At 39.6% G+C, this 23,888-nt stretch overlaps 1 protein-coding gene and 1 long non-coding RNA gene across 3 annotated transcripts in view; one reads left to right on the plus strand and one right to left on the minus strand.

Annotated features, from left to right (window-relative positions):
* Positions 1–1,524: 1,524 nt before the first annotated feature.
* LOC109922216 lies at positions 1,525–9,264 on the minus strand. The gene is made up of 3 exons (XR_002259556.2): positions 9,162–9,264; positions 4,766–4,788; positions 1,525–1,756 (listed from the first exon to the last, which is right to left on the minus strand). It is a non-coding gene; the product is annotated as an uncharacterized LOC109922216 (long non-coding RNA).
* Positions 9,265–9,486: 222 nt separating this feature from the next.
* Positions 9,487–23,888, plus strand: part of kat2a (K(lysine) acetyltransferase 2A) — a 39,375-nt gene continuing 24,973 nt past the window's right edge. For both annotated transcript variants that reach the window (XR_007265237.1, XM_020522228.2), the window contains exons 1-7: positions 9,487–9,773; positions 13,626–13,749; positions 14,735–14,880; positions 16,086–16,175; positions 18,411–18,592; positions 19,826–20,017; positions 22,975–23,081. Coding sequence is in view for 1 of the 2 variants with exons in the window: in XM_020522228.2 (XP_020377817.2) it covers positions 9,540–9,773; positions 13,626–13,749; positions 14,735–14,880; positions 16,086–16,175; positions 18,411–18,592; positions 19,826–20,017; positions 22,975–23,081 (1,075 nt within the window). In the remaining variant the exon portion in view is untranslated. The remainder of the gene's footprint in view (positions 9,774–13,625; positions 13,750–14,734; positions 14,881–16,085; positions 16,176–18,410; positions 18,593–19,825; positions 20,018–22,974; positions 23,082–23,888) is intronic.

Below are 23,888 nucleotides of genomic sequence, written 5' to 3' on the forward strand. Positions count from 1 at the left end.
TCTATCATTGGTCAACAACTGCATTATCACTGCATCATGCACTTCGAAGAGAACAGGACAAGAGATGGCCCAAGAGAAAAATCAGCACTCGGAGAAAAATATTCAGTATGGGGATGACGTGACTGTCGGGGAGTAAGGCATCAGGGACAGGTAGAGGTCAAGAAGGGTGTGTACCAGACTCATGCTATGCAACAGACTCACATATTCTGTATCTGCAGGGGCAAGGCCAAAAGACAGTAGGCATGACAGCTACAAGGAACCGAGGTTCAAAAGGTTGTTTAAAGGCTGAGCAAGGGAAAAAAAAACAGAAATTGTAGTGGAGGAATCTATACTTCAGGGAAAACATAGCATTCTTTGCAGCCATAAAAGGAGGGATCTGAAATTTGCACTGCCCAACAGTGCCAAGGAACTATATCTCAAGACAGCTGGAGAGAATGAACAGGGAGGGGAGAAATCCAAATTTCAAAGTTGATGATCTCAGAACAAACAACATAACTAATACAGAGTCGGTGCTCCAGCTAGAGCCAGTTAAAGTATTAAACACTTCGAGCAAAAACAATTCTAAAGAGCTCATGTACTGAAAAGAACCTGCAGCACCTTTTAAAAAAAAAGTCACTTAAGCTTCCAACATAGAAGTTGGCTAATTTTCAGTATGCTCCCTGTCTTACAGGAGCTGCATTAACTAGTTAGAGATCAAGTGTATTAATCTTTGGACTTTTGCCCAAGTCATTTGAAAATTGGTAAACAGATCAGAAGAATTAGCACACAGTTAAAGACCTGACATTGAAAGAATGGTGGGCTCCTTTCCATGGGGCACTGTCAAGTATCTGTCAGTTTTGAGAGGTCCTTAACCCTGGCACCAGGAAGTCAACACACTATCCAGGATTCACGGGCATGATCGCAGAATCTGTCTGTGCAGATGTCTTTTCCCTAGAGTGGTTGGGGGGGGGGGAAGAGTTCAAAGCTCGGGGGCATAATTTTGAGTATAGAGAGAGAGATTTACGGTGCAACTTTTTCCACAGACAGTAGTTCAAATGTGGAATGAACTATCAGAGACACTGGTGAACTTAAGTACAGTTACAACATTCAAAAGACATTTGGATGAGCACATGAATAGGAAAAGTTTGGAGGGATATGGGCCAAACCCAAGCAAATGGGATTGGTTTGGTTTGGAAATATGGTCAGCGTGGACTAGTTGGATCAAAGCGTCTGTTTCCAAGTTGTATAACTTTATGACTCTAGGTCAAGAAACCATAGTTAATCATCCTTGGGCATGAGAATGATCTACACTAAGTAGACTGGAATCGATAGGTTATGCAATGTGCTTTCATATGTAAATTTTGGTGCCAATAATTAAGCCAAAAAAGAATACAAGCTCGGCAAAAATTCCAAATTGTAAGAAACAAGAGTTCCATCAATTTGTTTTGAGGCTACAACTGTAAAAATCACTAAATAGGGAAATATAAATGACGTAAGACAATTACTCTTATCATGGTTGGCTTTAAAATGTATAATTTAAAAATGTGTATTCAAAACAATTTTATTTTCAAATGACAAAAATTGCAATAAATGCATTCCATAACAAAGTTCAGTAACTGATAAAACAAACAGGAAATTCTTGAAACATGAAAGCTTCAGTCTTCCATTTAATGACGAAGATGAAGCTTAACAAAGCTGCCAGTCACCATGGTGTCGCTGGTCTATTTGCAGGTCTCATTTGGATCTTGCCCTCATCTTCCTACGTTTGCGCTTCAATCTACATAAGAGTAGAAAGTAATAAGTTTAAAGTGAGTCTTAAACTGAGCACTGCATAAGTTAATGCAACAACCATAAAAACAGTAAGATTGGTTAGATACTTAATGTAACAGCACTGAAAAGATTGGAGCACTTACTTCCCTTGTACCTTTTTTGTATTACATTCTACAGAGAAAGTCAAGAGCAAAATACTGTGGATGCTGGAAATCTGAAATATAAAAGAAGTGCTGGAGAAACTTGGCAGGACCAATCTTTGGTCATCAGATCTGGTGTCTCCTTATGTGTCACTACTTGATTTTTAAAAGCTCCTTGGCAAGTTTCATAGATCATAGAATCCCTACAGTGTGGAAACAGGCTCTTCAGCCCAACAAGTCCACACTGATCCTCAGAGCACCCAACCAAACCCATCCCCCTCTGACCCACCTAATCTACAAATCCCTGAACACTATGGGCAATTTAGCATGACCAATCCACCTAGCCTGCACATCTTTGGACTGCGGGAGGAAACCGAAGCACCTGGAGGAAACTCACACAGACATGGGGAGAATGTGCAAACTCCACACAGACAGTCGCCCAAGGGTGGAATTGAGCTGGGGACCTTGGCACTGTGACGCAGCAGTGCTAACCACTGTGCCACCGTGCTGCCCATTATATTCATAATATTAAAGGCACTATATAAAAATTATAGATTCCAAATTCTCAGATTCTCACTGTACAAATACAATGGAACATAGTTTGCTTTGGCTGGTCTACGTCCTTTCAAAATTATTAACGTTACTTGTGTTTCCCAAATCCAGAAGGTCTGTAGGTGTAATTGTAATAGCCTTTGCCCTTGATGTTTTCCAGTCCTACGTATGGAGTTCAATGAAGCTGGGCTGAGTCACATTCTGTACTTGATCAATGGACAGCATTGTGGAACAGATGCCAAGCCCCTGAAAATTTAATGTGCCATTTACAGTCATAGAGATATACAGCACGGAAACAGACCCTTTGGTCCAAATTGTCCATGCCCACCAGATATCCTAAATAAATCTAGTCCCGTTTGCTAGCATTTGGCCCATATCCCTCGAAACTTTTCCTATTCATATACTCATCCAGATGCCGTTTAAATGTTGCAATTCTGTCAGCATCCACCACTTCCACTGGCAGCTCATTCCATACATACACCACCCTCTGTGTGAAAATGTTGCCCTTTATGTCCCTTTTAAATCTTTCCCCTCTCACCTTAAAACTATACCCTCTAGTTTTGGAATCTCCCACCCCAGGGAAAAGACCTTGTCTATTTCTGCGACCCATACTCCTCGTGATTTTATAACCTCTATAAGATCACCCCTCAGCCTCTGACACTCCAGGGAAAATAGACCCAGCCTATTCAGCCTCTCCCTATAGCTCAAACTCTCCAACTCTGGTATCGTCCTCGCAAATCTTTTCTGAACTCTTTCAAGTTTCACAACACCCTTCCTATAGTAGGGAGACCAGAATTGCACGCAGATTTCCAATAGTGGCCTAACCAATGTCCTGTACAGCCACAACATGACCTCCCAACTCCTATACTCAATGCACTGATCAATTTGACTCACCAGTCTTTTCAGTCCAAGGGACTCAGGTATGTATTCTTTCAAATGGGGAGGACAAGGTTCTTAAAAGCAAAAGGCAGTATTCTCAAGTGCCTTCCCCCCAGTTGTGCAGTTTTGTAAAAACCGCTGAATGCAGCTGCAGCACTTGGGAAAACAAACAGCAATAAGAACAATTTTGATTCTACCACAAACTCCATTCCCGAGCCAAATCTATCCCTCATTTTGGTAACTGTCCAAGGCAGGAACCAGGCCATTTGTAAACTGATCATATTATTCCTGAGATGGACATCTGACGACATATTCATGTCATCACTAAACACTGTCAATTTCTACCTCCATAATATCACCCAACTTCTATCTCAAATGATCCGCTGCTGAAACCCTCACCCAAGCCTGTTAGCCCCAAACTTAATTAGTGCAAAACACTCCCAGCTGGTCTTCGACATTCCACCCTCCTTAAACTTAAATCATTCAAAACTCTGCTGCCTGTGCCCCAATCTAGACTTATGCTCTATCCAACACTACTATACTTGCTGATCAACTGAAATTGAATCAATGCTTAAATGACAGCCAAAGTTTCCAATTATGTTTTCAAATCCACCATTATCTTTGAAGGTTCTTGCCTTCAGTTGTCAAGGGATTAAGATTCAGAATGTCCTCCCAAATCTTTATTTTGTTCTTAAAAAAAGGTGCTACTTAAAGCCTATCTACTTCTTTCCCCAAGGTTTTTTTTCCCAACTAAGCTTGTATTTCCTTGTCTGTCTTAGGGCCAAATTTTGTTTGATAATGCTCCAGTTTAAGCACCTTGAGGCTTTGTTATGTTAAACGTGCTTTATAAATACAAATTGTTGTTTTCATTCCAAGTTTGTTTATAACAGAATAATGCTAGTAGTTAATATTCTATAGTGAAAAGAGTAAGTATTTGACTTGTTCAGTTTTAACTATGTAGTGGCCATTTTACGTCACAATCTGAAAGAAGTACAAAAGCCGCAAACATTTATGTTCGAAGTCATACTTGAAATTCTGCAAAGTTTTGTCCAAACTGAGGGAAGAAACACCAATATTCCAAGTGTAATTTATTCACATATGCACATTGTAGGCAGTTATTAAAAACAAATATTGGCAAGAGTATAAAATAGTTAAACTGAAACTTAGGTATAATTTGTTATTTTGATTTGAAGTTTGGGGGCAAATGTGCTAAGCAGGAACTTTGGTGGTATCTTGGTCTGTTATAAGCCTTGAAATTGATGATCTGGACGCAAGTCAAAAAAGAAAAATATGTATTTGTCAGCAATACTCAATACATTAACTAGTCAGGAATGGGTTTGGGATTGAAATAAAATAGGCAGCCAATTCACAATTCACCAACTGAAATGTGATGTATTAAATTTTAATAAGATGCTGGAAAATATAAAAAAAAAGTGTATACCAACCTACGCATCCTTTTCTTCCTCCACTGGAAATTTTAAAAAAAGAAAAAGTAGATTAGAATATTTTTGTCCTTATCTAAAACGTACATTTGATCTTGCATGTTTGATTTGTTTGCTAAATACTTAAGTGTGCAAATTACTATAATTTAGTAATATTCAACAGGTCTAGATCAGTGGTTCCCATCCTTTTCAGTGTAAAGGCAAATTTCAATTAACAATAACAATTCCACAGCCCACCCACATTTTACATCTGAATAGATTGCTAATAGAAGTCATATTTTCTTGCATTTACTATGTTTACAGCCTTACCAGAGAGTTTTGCTTTATAGTGTATGTAGACATGCTAAAGGAAGATCAAAAGCTACACTAATGTTTCAAATCCACCAGCTAAAAAAAGTTGTCGCCTGTAAGCACACATGCAGTTTCCAAATATGCTCAACTCAACTATTTCTAACTATTCATGAACAATCGATTAGAGCAAACTACAAAACAGAATAAATTGCATCCATGGGGGTGGGAAACTGATGAAAGGGTCACCCACAAACCTTGCTCCATTGACAAGAGTTCTATCCTAGTTGTCATTTACAGCACTAGTTCTTAATCTCTCTTGCAGCACCTCAATATCACCGACATGTCACCAATTTGTTGTTTTAACTGTTATCAGAGAATGGAATTTGTTGATTTCTTTTGCAGCATCAGCTCCTAACATCACATCTATGATTTTTTTTAACATGCAGTCACAATTATTGTTTTGGCAATGGTATGGGGTTGCTTTAGTTTTGCTAATAGCTCAGTCACTGGGTAACTGGCTTCTTGAGCCTTATCCGATGTCTGCACACACTCCATCAAATGTCTTGTTCTCAAGTTTTGAAATACTGAATGTGTTTGTTCACAACAGTTGGATGTTTCATCTGTAAATGGCATCTTAACTTACTTGGTACCATCAGTGTTTGCCAAGTTCTCTCTGCAGATGAGAAATTAAGCCACAGGGCAAGTGGCATCTCCTGTCCATGAAAATCCAAAGGCCAGAACAGTTCTTGCCTTTGTTTCTTTGAATTCAGACATTTCATGATTGAATTAGCAGAGAAATCACCTTTTTTGGCAAGAAACTTATCCATTCCTTATTAGAATCTAAGACTCAGACCAATGGCATAACTAAAAAAAAAATCTGAATACATTCACTTGAAAATCCGTGCTAACAGAATCATACAGACATATCCCTCTAAACCTTTCCTATCCATGTACCAAATGTCTTTTAAATACTGTAACTGTACTTGCATCTACCACTTCCTCTGGCAGTTCATTCCATATACGCACCACCCTCTGTGTGAAAAAGTCACCCCTCAGGACCCTTGAAATCTTCCTCCTCTTACCTCCAGTTTTGAACCCACACCCGCTACATTAGGGAAAAGATCTTTGCCTTTCACCTTATCTATGACCCTCACGATTTTTATAAACCTCTACAACGTTTTAACTCCTACGTTCCAGTGAAAGAAGTCCCAGCCTATCCAGCCTCTCCTTATAACTCAAATCCTCCAGTCCCGGAAACATCCTGGTAATTCCTTTCTGAACCCTCTCCAATTAATAATATCCATTCTATAACAGGGCGACCAGAACCGTATACAATTCTCCAAAAGTGGCCTCACCAACATCCTGTACAACCACAACATGACAATCCAGCTCCTATACTGAATGGTCTGAGTTATAAAGGCAAGTGTGCCAAATGCCTTCTTTCCACCTCTGTCTATCTTTGACGCAACTTTTAACGAATTACGTACCTAATCCCCGAGGTCTCATGCATGCTGGGTACCACAAGTCTATAGACAAGCAACACAGTTGAATAAGGGTGCCTAGTGTCAGCAGATACTGCTTTCAGTAAGAGACAGAGGCTCCAGGGGAAATCAGAAGCATAGGCTGAAGCAGCACAATTTCCTGAAAATTTCACAGCACACTTATCATCTCTCACAGCACACCAGTTGACCACCACTGCCTAAGTAATCATTACTCTCAATAAAATTCAAGCTAGTTTGATTTGCAATCACTTAGTGTCATAGAGATATACAGCACGGAAACAGACCCCTTGGTCCAACTTGTCCATGCTGACCAGATAACCTAAATAAATCTAGTCTCATTTGTCAGCATTTGGTCCATTTGCCTCTAAATCTTTCCTATTCATACACCCATCAAGCTGCCTTTTAAATGTTATAATCGTACCAGCCTCCATCACTTCCTCTGGCAGCTCATTCCATACATGCACCACCCTCTGCACAAAAACATTGCGCCTTAAGTCCTTTTTATATCTTTCCCTTCTCACCTTAAACCTATGCCCTCCAGTTTTGGACACCCCACACCAGGGAAAAGACCCTGTCTATTTACCCTATCCATGCCCCTCATGATTTTATAAACCTCCATAGGTCACCCTTCAGCCCCTGACACTCCAGGGAAAATAGTCCCAGCCTTTTCAGCCTCTCCCTATCGCTCAAACCCTCCAACCCTGGCAACATCCTTGTAAATCACTTTTGAACACTTCCTGGTTTCACAACGTCCTTCCTATGGGATGGAGACCAGAATTGCATGCAATACTCCAAAAGTGGCCAAACCAACGTTCTGCACAGCTGCAGCATGACCTCCCAACTCAAATATGCAATGCACTGACCAATAAAGGCAAGCATACCAAACGCCTTCTTCACTATCCTATCTACCTGTGGCTCCACTTTCAAGGAACAATGAACCTGCACTCCAAGGTCTCTTTGTTAATCAACACTGCCCAGGACCTTACCATTGTGTGTACAAGTCCTGCCCTAATTTGCCTTTCCAAAACGTAGAACCTCACATTTATCGAAAATAAATCTGCCACTCCTCGGCCCAGTGGCCCATCTGATCAAGATCACATTGTAATGAAGTAACCTTCTTTGCTGTCCACTACACCTCCAATTTTAGTGTCATCTGCAAACTTACTAACCATACCTCCTATGTTCACAGCCAAATCATTTATATAAATGACAAAAAGTAGTGGACCCAGCACCAATCCTTGTGGAAACCGCTGGTCATTTGTCTCCAGTTTTGAAAAGCAACCCTCCACCACCACTCTGTCTTCTACCTTTGAGCCAGTTCTGGATCCAAATAGCTAGTTCTCCGTGTTCCTCCTTATATTAACAATTTGCTTTGGCTATTCTCTACACAATCAGTAGTCCGAAGCCTTCTTGCTTCTCTTCCCATCCCTCCTCCAACATCCGCCTAATTTCAAACTTTAGCATATTCTCTCTTTTAATTGCTAACTTTGGTTCTGTCTCAGTATTGTGGCAAAAGAATGGCTGTTGCTCTCTGTTCTAAACGTTTTGTACTTAAATTGATATCTACAGCCTCTCAATGTGAAACCATATATAATCAAAAAGCATTTCTATTGGCCCCATGCTTAAACCTCTCTTATCACATCACACCATAAACTCCTACATGAGTTAAAAGAACTCATACCTTAAATAACATTCTCTATACTGATTTTCAGCTTCAGCAGTTACACACAATTTCAACTGAATGTGTTAATGACAGCAGTTCATTCCTTAAGTCTCACATCTAGTGTTTCTGTGTTGAGCAGGACGGGGGCCAACCAGTAGAATAATCTCTACAACCACAAGCATCGCCCACCAGTGAACACAGGGAGGTAAAAGGAGAATGATCATACCCAACAACATTTGTTAAATCTTATTGAAACATAGAAGATTCTTATCAGACTTGACATGGTAGCTGTAGAATGGTTGTTTGACCTTGTGGGATAATCTAGGACCATAATCATATAATCTCAGAGTAAGGGGGTCACCCATTGAAGGCAAAGATTGGTTGGATATTTTTCTCTCAAAAGGGCAGTGCATCAGTGGAATTCTTTACTACAGAAGGGTAGGTCATTACAGATATTCAAGGCTGAGACAGATTTCTAATCCGTGACGGAATCAAGGGCCATGGGGAAAAGGCAGTTAATGATGATGATGACGATAATAATGATTATCATATCAACAACGATCTCTCAGAAGACTCAATGAGCGAAATGTTTGCAGAAGTCCAAATTTGGTTTATCCCTTAAATTCAAGATGCCAGCATCGGTATTAAGGCATGAATCAATGTCTTCTTTCGTGGCATTAATCCTTTAAATATCGCTTTTTCCCCCAAATATGTGATGATTTAGTTACATCCTCATCCACCGAATATAAAAGTGAGGGCAGTGGCGCCAAAGGCCTATCCCCACCCCATAACGGCATGGCCGCGGCCTCCAACACAAACACGACGGGGGAACAAAAGGAAAGAACACCTTCTACACAAAACAATAACCACTTACTCTCGCTTTTAACTTCTTGTGAATTAAGATATTTGATCGATTTTTACTAACCTACACACCCCCACTCACCTTAGCCCTCATGATTTTCAATCTAAACACCTCCCGCTCTCATTGAAACTTGAACAGTATCTGCTCTAAATGATAACAGTGCGCATGCGTTTACGTAACAACGCGGCAGCAAAAACTACAACTCCCATGATGCCGCGTCTGGGTTTACATGAAAAGTTATTATTTTTCACACAGATCCCCTTATGAAGACCTTCCCCTATATATTTTGATTTGATATATGTTCGACTAATTTTATTTTTATGGTAATTTTTGTGAGGGCGTGGACTACAGTTCCCAGGGTGCATCCAGTGTCACGCCTGCGCAGTACCGGCCTGGCTGGTTGCCATGGCAGCGGGTGAAGAGAGGGCGGGGCGGGGTGGCGGGGCATACTCGTAGGTGATGGCGGAGGCATCCCAAGCGTCGCAGGCCCGGGCTCAGGCGCCCTATCCGTCCCCGTGCCAGGCCCAGCTCCAGGCTGCGGCCTCGCCCTCTCCCGCCACTCCGAGCCCGGCCGATCCGGCCCGTCCCGGCGCCAGCAGCAATCAGCAGCGCTCGGTTCAGCGCAAGGCCCAGGTTCGCGCTTTCCCCCGGGCCAAGAAGCTGGAGAAACTCGGCGTCTTCTCAGCCTGCAAGGTAAGGGCAGAGCGACTGAGGGAAGTGACCGGGGGCTGCCCGATCAGGGTCACAATCCCCGCCTGACTCTCTCAGGGTGAGACCGGGTCATTTATTTTTCTCTCAGCGCCAAACTGGGCAACACACGATCTGTTCTAGAATTGAAATGTGCAGAATGAAAAGCACCTCATTTTTCCTGCATGCCCCTTCTGCCTCGCCAGCAATAACTCTGCATACACATTGTCTAGGACAACCCAAACTGAGAGTCGTGGATAATCTGTGGGGCTGCTGTCAGAAAATTGGCAGGAATGCAAGTTCATGTTAAAGTAGTGATATGGCCTTTCAGTGACTGCAACGCCCCTTGAATAGACAAAGCACCTTAGAAATACTGTACCTTTCAATTAGTAACTTTTAATAAATAACACTTATGAAGCAATCAAATCACACTCTTCTAAACTCATAATTCAGACTTTTTAGTTAAATGGTCCAAGTGTCCGCCTTGAGAGTTCAGTAATGGGAGGAGGAATTTGCAAAAAGTGAGGTAGGGATATAAAGGGCAGTTGAGACTTTGAGACTCTGCAGTAAGAAAACTAATGTAATGCAGTTCCTTAAATAGTTTGGGACAAGAATACAGTGAGAATTGGAAGAGCAGAGTGCATCTAATGGCATATGTTAGATAAAACCAAGGAGCTTGGTGGTGATGGATCCATGTGAATTTTGAAAAATGACTGAGGGTCAAATGCTGTCAACTTTAGCGTTGCATAAGTAAGCAGAGAGGAGTTAAAAACAGAAAGTGCTGTGAATCCCAGCAGGTCAGCCAGCATCTGTGGAGAGAAAAACAGGTACCACTTCATGTTTGTGACCTTTTACATTACTGTGGATCTGGAGTTAAATGTGAACAAAATGGGTAAGGAAAGCCCAGAGTGAGCTAGAGAGCAGCTTCATAAGCATTATTAATGAGATGTTAAATTTCCCCAGTTGCTATGGTGGCATTTGAAATTGTATCTCCGCAGCATTGGTCCAAGTTTCTGGATTCCTGGTACCAGGAATCCTGGTACCTTGCCACTATGTTACTGTCCTCTTGAGTGAATCAGGGCCACTGAAAAACTCAGTGGAAGAATAATGGAAATGGAAGTGTCTAGCAGAATTTTATAAGAGCAGTCTAAGAATATCCTAAAGGTGAACCAGAATGTGAGCACCCCAATTGGCTTGAGAAAGGAGCAGAGCTGATCAGCTAGAGAGATTCCTCCGGCAGAGTGAGGAATGGAGTAGGAGTAATCAGAGAGAGACCTGGAACAGAAAAAAGTATTGGAGATGGTAAAATGCCCTAATGTATTGAAGAAAGGCTTGGGAGATCATATTGGATTTTCTGTTTGAAGACAACGGAAATGATCATGAACCAAAATTTAAAAACAAGCAAGTCTCTATGAACTTGTGATTTGACAAGTTCGAAGGATTGACATTGATCCAAATTAGTAGGGCAGTTGAGAGACGCAGTGACCCTTCTTCAGAACTGGACTTGATGCTACCAGACCTGCTGAATTTTTCCAGCAATTTCTGTTTTTGTTTCTGATTTCCAACATCTGCATTTTGTTTTCTTTCTGGAAATAGTTGTACCCTGAAGCCCTGATATGCGACACATTTGTTTTAACTATATTTCTGTTGGAAAAAAAACACAAAATCACTGCCCTTTACTTGCTTTTTGAAAAAAAACTACGTGTGCAGAATGGATTTACCCTGGTCAGCCGTGATGTGATGAATATGCCTGCTGGACTCCTTATTGTCTTTGTGAACTATTTAATCACAATGCATCCAAGATATTTATCATGCTATATACATTTGGTCACAACACGCTTATTAACAGCTACTGCTGAAATCCATCTGCTGAGTAAACCTACACAAAAATAGTACTTTTATACTTTAAGTTCTCCAACAAACATTTATTGTGTACAATATATATGGTTTGATCAAGTAGCTCCAAGTGCAAAGATGATACTCTTCCCATCTGTACTTAAATAGTTAGTAGTGTGTTTTTATCGCATCAGTCATCTGAACCCAAATCTAGAGGAAATAGCTGTGTATATACGAAGGCATAGAGAAATTCAGCTCTGTGAAACATTAGACATTGCAAGAGCTTTACTCTCAAAATTATAATCTTAAATTCTGAGAAGAATTGTGCCTTTGAAATATGTTCATAGTAGTTACTAATAATGTATGAATAGTATTAAGAAACCATTTCTAGTATTATGAGATGTTGTTGAGCAGTTGGCTTTGAAATTAAAGGGAAGCCCCTCTAAATGAGTTCCCTGATTGAAACTAAAGACTATGGTGCTTATTTGAACTGCAACTTCTCAGTTTGTTGGCTACTGAGAAACTTTCAATTGGTTTATTTGCTTTTTGTAACAATTCGCATCAGAATCTGTGCTACTTCTGACTTTCTATAATTATAGAGAAGTGCAACATGTGAACACGTGTGCATAATCAATTGAACTTCATAGAATCCCTACAGCATGGAAACAGGCAATTTGGCCCAACAAGTTCACATTGACTTTCTGAAGAGCATCCCACCCAGACTTGCCCCTCCAACCCTGCATTTACCATGGCTAGTACACCTAACCTACATATCCCTAGACTCTATGGGAAATTTAGCATGGCCAATTCACCTAACCTGCACATCTTTGGACTGAGAGAGGAAACTGGAGCACGCAGAAGAAACCCACGTAAACACAGGGAGAATGTGCAAACTTCACACAGACAATCGCCCGAGGCTGGAAATGAACCTGGGTCCCTGGTGCTGTGAGGCAGCAGTGCTAACCACTGAACCACTGTGCCCGCCTATAACTTAGTTATGGTCGCCACTTGTTATGGGTGCAGTTTCTAAGGAAACAATGACTGCAGTATTTTATTCATAATTTTCCTCTCGTCCATTGGATTATAGAATAATTACAGCACAAAAAGAGGCTATTTAGCCCTTTCTTCATAACTTCACACTTTTGTGTTTCTTTTCAAGTGTATCTCCAAACCTGTCTCGAAATCTGCAGTTGAACCTCCTTCCACTGCAAGCTCAGGCACCATATTTCAGGTCCTCACCACTCACTGCATTAAAAAGATATTTTCCTCAGTATTGTTGTTGCTTTTGTCAGTCACCTTAAATAGGTGCTGTCTCTTTTATGACTCTTCTACCCATGGGAACATTTTCTCAATTTTGACACACTCTATACCTTGGATTTTGAACTATCAAATTACTCTCAACCTTCACATAAGGAAAGCAACCCCAGCTTTTCCAGTTGATCCACATATCTGAAGTCTTCCATCCCTCGAACAATTCTGGTAAACCTTTTCTGTACCCTTGCTGAAGCCTGTATATAAGTGGGGTGCCCAGAAATGGACACAGTACTCTTGTTGAGAATGAGTTGGTGTTTTATTCAGGCTCATCATAAGTTCCTTGCTTTTCTGCTCTATGCATCTGTTTATGCTACTCGGGACTCTATGCCTTTTCAAATACTTTCAACATGCTGTGCCACTTTTACTAATTTGGGCACTTATACCCCGAATGTCTCTGTATACCCACTTTAGAATTGTGCACTTTATATGGCCTTTCCTCATTCTCAGTTTTGAAATGCATCATTTTGCACTTTATTATTTAATTGTTCCAAACCAGGACCAGTCTTTACAATGGAATTATGGGGTTACCAAGAAACAAACGAGTGAAGAATTAATAAATTAAATAAACCTACTTCTTCTCAATCCCTGGCACTGCCCAGATCCCTCCATGTCAAAATGTATTGAGGTTTAAGAGAACCTGTGCTGAGTTGATCTTCATCATTTAGTGCAGCTATTGTTTTACATATTAATTTTTAAATTTTTCCCTAGGCTAATGATACCTGTAAATGCAATGGTTGGAAAAATCCAAACCCTCCTACAGCTCCAAGAATGGATATTCAACAACCAGCTGCCAGTCTGTGTGAACGCTGTCGTAGTTGTGGACACACGTTGGGTAAGTATTTTTGTGAACTGAGATTTTACTCTGATGGTGTAAGACTTGTGATAACTGGGTGCTGCAGCAACACCCCACTTGTGGCTGTTAATGGGCTGGGGTCAAAGCCTAGCATCATGGAATGAAAGACTTCTCACTTTCAGATGCAAATACAATGCGTTTTCGTCAGCTGACACTAGATCATAGCATATCAGATTCTGCAGTGCCTGATGGTTCAACATTCAGTGCACAAAGTCTAGAATGTTTGGCCACACTCAATGGCACAAAAATGATTGGTGTGAAAGTAGAATGGGAGAAGGAAGTCACCTTTCAAGACTGACCTTTGCTTTGGAATGAGGTCCTGCAGTGAGCAAAAAGTAAATACATGCAGACTGAATACCAGCGATTTCCCCACAAAGATAGTGTGAGCATGGTAGGACTTGTGATCATTGGCTTGTCAGCTGTAGGTTAACATGGTGAAGAAATTCAGCTATGCTGCTCAGTCATATTAAGTATTGAATATAGTTTTACTTCATCTAAAGAAGTGATGTAAAAAAGTAACATTTCGATTTTAGAATTTTCATCCTTGTTTTCAGATCGTTCCATGGTTTTGCCCCTCGTTGTTTCTGTAAACTTTTTCATCCCAATAAGCTGCTGTGGTGTTGCACCTCCAATTCTGAACTCGTGCAGGTCCCTGATTTTCATCCTTAGTACTTTTAGCTGCCAAGAATCTAGAGCTCAGGAATTCCCTCCCTAAAATTCTTGGTCTCTCAAACTCACTTTTCTCCTTTAAGATGCTTTAAGGAACCTGCCTCTTTGACCAAGAAGATCTTGCTTTATGACTCGATGTAATTTTTTGAATGCTTGTGCACTATTATATTTCATTAAAGATGTGAAATACACTGTTGGTGTAGAAATCACATCATATCTGAAAATAGCTTGTGTAGTGAGCTATTTGGATGACATTCTGACGCTCACTGTAATGGTTTGTGTGTTTGACCACTAGCGGACCATGTTTCTCACTTGGATAATGTCTCAGAAGATGAGATTAACAGGCTTCTTGGGATGGTGGTGGATGTGGAGAATCTCTTCATGTCAGTTCACAAAGAGGAGGACACAGACACAAAACAAGTGTATTTCTATCTTTTCAAGGTAAATTTGTGTGGATGGTACTCCTTGGCTGATCTATATTGTATTATCTATGAAATTGGTGCAACTGTTTTGTTTCCTTTATTTGAAGAATATTTGCTAAACATTAATTAAGTCTAAAACTTAGTTTGTGCTTGAAGTCAAAATTAAGTTATGGTGCACATTGCAATGATTTATTGTGAGGCTCACTTTATGAATATAAGCAACTCATTAATTAGTGAACTCAAATGTTTATAAATTTTTAGGTCATATGAGCAATATAGTTTTTGAACAAAAAACATGAATATGCAGTACTGCATATCCTTTTATCATATGAATGTTTCTAGATAGTTTTGAAACATTGAAGTTGTAAAACATTAGTTTTATGTGAACACACATGCACATTATTGCTATTTGTAAATATTTTAATTGTAAGTTTTCAAGAAAAAGGAAGAATCAGCATTTGCTTGTGTGCCTTATCCCACTTCAGGTTGTCTGAAATTGTTTAAGTTACTTCTAGAAGAGTAGTCACTGTTATAATGTAGAGAAATTCATGTGGCCTCTTTGAATGCAGGCTGACATAAACAGATGTTAGATAGTAGGTAAGTAGATAAATGATGTCAGTTCTGAAATAAATGGTGGGCAGGGGAAGAGGTGAGTTACCATGCTATACTTTAAGTTCTGCTATGGGATGTTTTTACACACATTTGAAGGAGCAGAGCTCTATATAAATATTAAAGACATCCAGGGACTGAGGGTCTTGTAGGAAAATGATGATATTGAGATAGAAGATCAATGATGATCTAGTTGAATGGTGAAACAGGTTTGAGGTGCCAAATGGCCAACTCCTCCTGCTATTTACTCCGTTCCTGTACCAGAATCACAGAAAGGATCCGTGGAAAAAGGATTAAAAGGGTAGGTTATAAGGTCAGTGGTCAATTCAAAACATCACAAAAATCATAAAATGCTTGAAATATTTAGTAGGTCAGGCAGCATCTGTGAAGGAATGATTCACATGGATGACCTGTAATATTAAAGCTTTCCAGATCAATTTAAGTGAGAAGGATAAACATTATTATAAATTTGTAAAGAGTTTACCAAACAGCAAGCCAAACCAAAATTTCCAATACAATGTACAAGTTGAAGCTGCTGTACTTAAATTGCACTCCATCTGTACTATATTTCACGCACAGAAATAAAGCAAATAACTTTTATTTCCTTTCTGTTAGCTTTTACGGAAATGTATTTTGCAAATGGCCCGTCCTGTTGTGGAAGGAAAATTGGGAAGCCCTCCATTTGAAAAACCGAGCATTGAGCAGGTGAAATTTTATCACAAAGTTTATGGTTGTAGTTTTGACTGGATTATAAATGACAAAATACTCTGCTCATAATCTAAATTTTAAACTGACCAAACATGTAAGTCCAGTGGGAATGAAAATAGTCTTTTATCAAAATGCACATCACAACAAATACTTGGCTAAAATTTAGTGGTTATGAGATTGTAAGAAATTAACAGTGGGCAGCTTCAAATATTGTAGATTATAATATCAGCGAGGAAAAAGGCTCAGTTCTAGATTTTTGTGTTCTTTAGACTGGGAGAAAAAAAAATTACTAAGTTTTCTTTGTTTTGTTCCATAACTAAATGTATGACATAATGCATTTTAAATAAGCAGAAATTACCCATTGTTTCATAGAAGGATTTCTTAGGAATGTTCTTGCTTTTTGAACTTGAAATGAATAGTGAGCATTGACTTTACCTGAACAGCTCTGGTTCCCAAATGGGGAAATCTAAACCTCAGACTCATTCTGATATGTTATTGACGCATGGACATTGCCACTTAGTTCCTTTACGCAAGTTATTTCTCAAAATTGAGAAACGTGATCAGACCTAAAGCCTTTTAGATGGGACATCATCATGAGTGCTTAGAATTAATGAGAAGTAGAGGCAAATGGTAAACAGTCATAGATAGTAGGAACTGCAGATACTGGAGAATCCGAGACAACAAGGTGCAGAGCTGGATGAACACAGCAGGCCAAGCAGCATCATAGGAGCAGGATGGCTGACGTTTCAGGCCTAGACCTTTCTGATGAAGGGTCAAGGCCCAAAACGTCAGCCTTCCTGCTCCTATGATGCTGCTTGGCCTGCTGTGTTCATCCAGCTCTGCACCTTGTTGTCTCTGGTAAACAGTCATGATTGGATTGGGGGCCAGTTAGCTCAGTTGGTTGGATGATTGGTTTGGAATGCAGAGTTATGCCAGGGGCATGGGTTCAATTCCAGTACCAGTTGATGTCACCATAGAGGCTAAGATGCATTGACCCTCAGGTTAAACTTCCCACCACTGATCTTTCTGAGCAGCTTATGGTTCTCTGGGGCTATGACAAATTTCACAATTATTATTGGATTTGTAACATCTGGGCATTCCAAAAGGAAATTAAAATTGAGAAAGATGAGTTCCACAATTTGGATTCAGAGGGAGATATGGGTGGCATGATAAAAATGTATTGGAGTGGGAGACAAAGCATTGAAACTTGATTTCAATATGGTGGAAATATAGGAAGGAGTAAAATGGTTGGGAGAAAGAAGGAATGAGAAGTAAAAATTAAGAGGAGTACTGCCCCAATTAATATCAACAGATAAACATCAATATACTAAAGGCTTGAGCAGACGAAGATTTTATAAACACTTAGCTTTATATAGTGACTCAGAACTCGCCAAAATATTTCAGAGCCACTGGAGTTTTTATAAATTATAAATTATGTGCTTAGTTCTCATGAAAGGGTCTTGTACTCAGAACCTTAAATCTTTAAGAGTTTGAGTTGATGGAAAAAGTTGAAAGCAAAAGAAAACTGAGTTTCTTGCATTATCTTCTTGAAGATAAAGGAACTAGCTGTGGTGCCTTTAACTTGTTAAAATTAGCATTAGTCGATGAGGCAGTATTCTCTAAATGAGGATGATTGTTTTTCTGCCCTGTTGGAGTCTGCCAATTTCAGATAATAGATCTATGTTTAAGATGCAAATTGAGGTCATATGCTATAAGTAAGACCTCCAAATGATAGTACAGTACAAGTTCTTGGAATGTGATATTGGTCATACATTTGAGGTTCTGAAAAGGCCAGTTTTAATTTTTTTGATGTTTTTCTTTGCACCACACGAAAATAATCTGGGTGGTCTGTCCAGGGCTTTCATGTCATGACCCTGCCACCACCACCTCCATCCCCTCAATATTTCTCCGCATGTTTACCCTGTTGTTACACGGGTATCTTGAAGACTGATCTGTATTGCAGCTGAATTGTTAACAGGGAGATCAGTTTGAAGCGGGCAGCTTGAAAGTTCTGTTTAAATTAAACCTGAGCTTCAAAATGGTCTCTAACTATTTTGGTGACAGTTATTTATCCTGTTGACTCTTACAAGTTTAAATGTATTACAGTGAGGTCAAGACAGTTGATAGCTGTAGATCTAAAATGGAATCATTGAAGGTAAATTGCCTTTAGACTAAAGAAAAGTATCTTGAATACACGTGATAATTTAAGTCTTGATATTCTGTTTCTACCAGGGAATTTTTAATTTTGTTCAGTACAAATTCAGCCACATTCCTGCCAAAGAAAAGCAAACAATGTATGAGCTTTCCAAAATGTTTCTACTCTGTTTGAATTACTGGAAACTGGAAACTCCATCTCAGTTCCGGCAGAGGTCGCAGAACGAGGATGTTGATGCATACAAAGTTAATTATACCAGGTATTAATTGGAATGCATTATACATGTATTTGTGAAAAGTTCAGTTTTTTTGGACTTTACTCACGATGAAGAATCTGAGAAGCAAATTTGGTGTGAGCATAAAGTTCTCTCAGGCCTGACGTGAACTAACATTTTCTTTCATTTTACTTTATGAACATTCTCAGCAATATGTCGTAGTTTGACTGTTGGAATAACAGTTTCTGCAGTATTTATTATGATAGACCGATAGATATTGGTTTGCCAAACATTGGGTATTTTTGCATCTTAACTTTGCAGTCAGAAGTTGTTCAAGACCGCCACAATTCATTTCATATTGGACTGATGGAACAGGATGGTTTCAATCCCAAAGAGAAATAATCCCAAAGATAAAATGGATAGTGGGAAAAATGATTTTGGCACCTGGTTTATATTATGTTAGTTCTCTTTGACTGAAAGACTTTGACGAATCACTGAATATCAAACCAAAACAGGTTCAATATGAAGACCAGCTGAGGTCCATTTGAGGGAAAAAAAATGAAGGAATCTGTTAAATTTGTGTTCTGGGATAGAGTATTAAACTTGATGTAGTTTCCACGTGCTAATTGAGAGCCGTTTTATTTTCTAATCCTTTCATTTTGAGTATAGCCTTGTGAAATTTTAGTTTTAAGTGGAGATAGACAAGAATAGGAACTATAAACACAAATAATACTATCAACAGTGCAACCTCTGATCTGTCTAGAACTAGTTACTGTGTGGAGGGAGGTTCTTGCTGTTTTGCACATGGGTGGCATTAATGTTTAGCATTATTTTGTGAGTTTTAAGCTGATTTGAAGTGAAGGATGTTTAGGAGATATAACACAGTCTGTGGTAAGCGTTCACTGTCATGTAGCAGTTGGAGGCAAAATGTAAAGCCCTATCCATTCTACCCTGTAATCTTTCTCAGCACCAATCTTAAAAGAACAATTCCTTTTGCACAATGGTGTTTTGCATCTCCTACTTCATTATTTTTTGTGACTGTTCCTTTATGTGAGTAGTTTAAGGGCCAAAGAAAAGAAGACACTCTATCATTGGTAAAATAGGTCTAAGTGTTTTTTATTTTTGGCATCATGTTAGAAATATTGGCATTGAATCCTGAAAAGAAATAATGTAAAATTTTCACATTGGTATCAAAGGTTTCAGTCTTGGCTTTTTGAATTTCTATTTGCAAGAACATAAGGGTAATTTTTAAAAATCATCATTTTCTTTGTATTCCAGGTGGCTCTGCTACTGTCACGTCCCTCAAAGCTGTGATAGTCTTCCTCGATATGAAACTACACAGGTCTTTGGAAGGACTCTGCTGCGGTCTATCTTCACAGTCACACGACGGCAGTTGCTTGAGAAGTTCAGGGTGGAGAAAGACAAGCTGATGCCAGAAAAACGAACACTTATCCTCACCCACTTCCCAAAGTAAGTGGCTAATACTTCAAGTTTACTACAAAATATGAGCAGGAGTAGGCCATTTTGCCATTGGAGCCTGCTCTGCCATTCAAAATGATCATGGCCGATCATACCTTGTTTCTGCTTTCTCCCCATATCCTTTGATCCCTTCAGCTTTAAGAACCTTATAGAACTCCTTGAAAACATTAAATGTTTTGGCCTCAATTGCTTTCTGTGGCAGAGAATTCCACAGACCCACCACTGTCTTGGTTGAAGAAATTTTTCCTGATTTTCCTGAAATTTTTCTCTGTCCTAAATGACCAACATCGTATCCTTAGACTGTGACCCCGTGTTTAAGACTCTGGTCTTCAGGAACATCCATCCTGTGTTTTTCCTGTCCAGTTCTCTTAGAATCTTATAGGTTTCTATGAGATCCCCCCATCTGGTACTTCTAAACTACAGTGAATACAGTCCTACTTGATCCAGTTTCTCTTCATTTGTCAGTTCTGCCATCCCAGAAATCAGTCTGATAAACCTTTGTTGCACTGTCTCCATAGCCAGAACATTCTTCCTCAGATAAGCAGACCAAAATTGTACACAATACTGGAGATTTGATTTCACCAAGGTGTTGTACAATTGCAGCAAGACATATTTGCCTGCTTACTATCAGCGACTAGTGTACAAGGGCACCCAAGTCTCGTTGCACCACCTCCTTTTGCGGTCTCTTTCCATACAGATAATCTGCCTTCCTGCTTTTGCTACCAAATTGGAAAACATTACGTTTATCCACATAATACTGCATCTGTAATGCATTTGCAAATCAGCATCTCTGCATCTTCCTCAGTTCACGTTCCCGCCCAGCTTTGTATCATCTGTAAACGCGGAGATATTACAGTTAGATCACTCATCTAAATCATTAATACGATAGCGTGAACAGCTGAGATCTAAACACTGATTCCTGCGGTATCTCACTAGTCGTTGGTTGCTACTCAGAAAATGATCCGTTTATTCTGACACTGTTTCCTGCCTGCCAACCAGTTCCCTATCCACATTAATACAACCCCAATCACAACCTTTAATTTTACATGCTAATCTCTTACGTGGAACCTTATCGAAAGCCTTCTGAAAGTCCAAGTAAACCACATCCACTCTTTCCCTTCTCAACTCGACTGTTACATCCTTGTAAAATTCTAGTAGAATTGTCAAGCTTCATACATTCATGCTGACTCTGTCCAATCCTGTGCCAGCTTTCCAAATGCTCTGCTATTAAATATTCTGTAATGGACTCTCTTATTTTCCCTATTACCGACGTCAGGCTAACCAGTCAGAATTTCCTATTTTCTCTTTGCCTACTTTTTAAAATGCCATGGTTACAATAGCTGCCCTCCAATCCAAAGGAACTGGTCCAGAGTCTACAGAATCTTGAAGGGTGACCACCAATGTGTCCGCTATTTCTAGGCCACTTCCTTATGTACTCTGGGATGTTGATTATTGAACCCTAGGAATTTATTTGCCTTTAATCCGATCAATTTCCCCAATGTCATTTCCTTACTAATATTTCTTTCAGTTCCTTGCTATCACTAGACACTGTGTACCCTGACTCGCTTGGAATGTTATTTAAGCCTGCCTTTGTGAAGGAAGACCGACATATGTATTTAGTTAGTCTGCCATCTCTTTATTCCCATTATAATTTTCCCCCTTTTTATTGTAAGGGATCTATATTTGTCTTCAACAATCTTTTTCTCTTCACATACCTATGGAAGTTTTTTGCAATCAGTTTATATGTTCCCTGCAAGCTTACTCTCTCACTCATGTTTTTCCCTTCTTAATCAATCCCTTTACCGGCCTTTGCAGAAATGTAAACTCCCAATCCTTAGGTCTGCTTTTTTGGCCAATTTGTATGCCCTTCCTTAGATTTAATACTATCCCTAAATTTTCCTTGTTAGCCATTGATGCAGTATGGTTTATAGAATTTTTTGAGGCTGTGAAGGAAGCACAACTTATAAGCAGCTATCGGAGTAAACATATTGCCTCTGACATAGCCTCAGAAACTGTTCCTACCCACACATCTTTATCTTAAATATGTGGGTGAATCAAGGTTTCAAAGTCCTGGATATCATCAACTACAATATCCTATCAACTGTTCCTGTAACTTCAGCTCCTACTGAAGCCATCACACCCCCAACATTCACCAACCAACAATTTCTCTCTGATCTCATTCCTAGTACGGCTAAATAGTAACATCTGTTGAACGAGGCTGGAGATTGCATAGATCTGGGTTTGATTCAAACACTGGAATCATTGATAGCATGGACAAAAATTGTATGACAGTGCATAAATATGTTGATTGAATACTACTTGGCTCCAGTGGGAATCTTTAACCAATTGTATGGGGAATATGTGCAAACTGATCTCCCTGCAAGGTTGAACTCGATTCAAGGAGCAACTTGAAAGCTCAACAATTAATTACTTCACTGCCTGCCTAACTTTTATTTTTTTAAAAAAAAAGCTTTAACTTGGTTATTTAACTACTTAGTTTTATTCTGGAACAAAAATCTTCAAAGTGCGCCAGTTCTTTTCAAACAAGTTAGAGACTTCACAGAATTATTAGTGCAGAATAAGGCCATTTTGGCCCATCATGTCTGCACCAGCTCTATTATCTGATGCCAACCTCCTGCTTTTTCCCCATATCCCTGAAGACCATAACAATCCAAAAAAAACCAACCAGTGCCTTCTTAAGTGCCTCAATTGAACCTGCCTCCACCATGTTTCCAGGCAGTGAAAATGTTCTTTCTCTAACATCACCCTTGCTTTATTTACATCACTTTAAATACAATTTCTAGACTTAACCCTAGGGTCCCTCTTACTTGGTGTTCTTATGGAGGTAGTATGTAAAGTTGTGTTTTAAGATGTTTCAACTGCTATACGATTTTTGGACACAATGGTCTTTCCAAAATTGCAGTCTAGTTTTGTTTATTGTCTTGTAGATTCTTGTCAATGCTGGAAGAAGAAATTTATGGCCAGAGTTCTCCGATCTGGGATTCTGATTTCACTTTGTCTGCTGTAGAAGGAGTGCAACTGGGGCAACAGACAGGTACCTGGCTATATATTTGACACCTACTGCCGGTGTGTGCTCTCACTGGCATTAGAGGATTCATTGAAGAGTCCAAATGGTGAAAATTTGTTTGTTTATCCTCCACGTTTTCTTTGGTATTTAAGCATAGGTAGTTGTGGATTGGGCAGAAAACTATCCCTATTTCAACATTAACTAGAAGCCTCATTCAGTGATGCCACAAAGTCTCTGGTCAGAGAGTGTGCTTTACTAACGGACATACTGAGACATCCTGATTCAGAATAAGAAAAACCTTAAATGTGTATCTTTTAATCTTGTATGCGTATCACTGTTGTACTTTATAGCATTAATCACTTAAATAATAATGCAACTTTGCCTTAAATAAAACTTATCTGTGCAGTTTTCTCACCTGCACTGATTACTCTGACATTGTGGCGATTGCGATAATACTGCAATCCCACGGTATTTCATATTTGCCGGTTTATCAAGAGTGCCAGTTCATGCCAGTTAAAACAAAGTTTGCTATAGTTCCAGGCCAGAATGTTATGTAGCTTGAAGGGGAATTGGCAAGTGCTGGTGGTAGAGGTTACAAAATTAGAAAGTGTTGTCAGTGGAGCGTTGATCAATTGCTGCAGCGCATCATGCAGATGCTTCATGTCATTGTCACTGTGGACCAGTGAGTGTTTACTTTAGATAGGGCACCAATCAGGTGTTGCCCTGGAAGTCATTAGCTTCTTAAGTGTTGTTGGATGAGGACAGCTTCAGGTAAATGGGGAGTCTTCCATCGCGCTCCTGATTTGTGCAATGTACATGTTGGCTGGCTTTGGG

This window comes from Rhincodon typus, chromosome 30 (genome assembly GCF_021869965.1).
Source record: "Rhincodon typus isolate 14 chromosome 30, sRhiTyp1.1, whole genome shotgun sequence".
NCBI lineage: Eukaryota > Metazoa > Chordata > Chondrichthyes > Orectolobiformes > Rhincodontidae > Rhincodon > Rhincodon typus.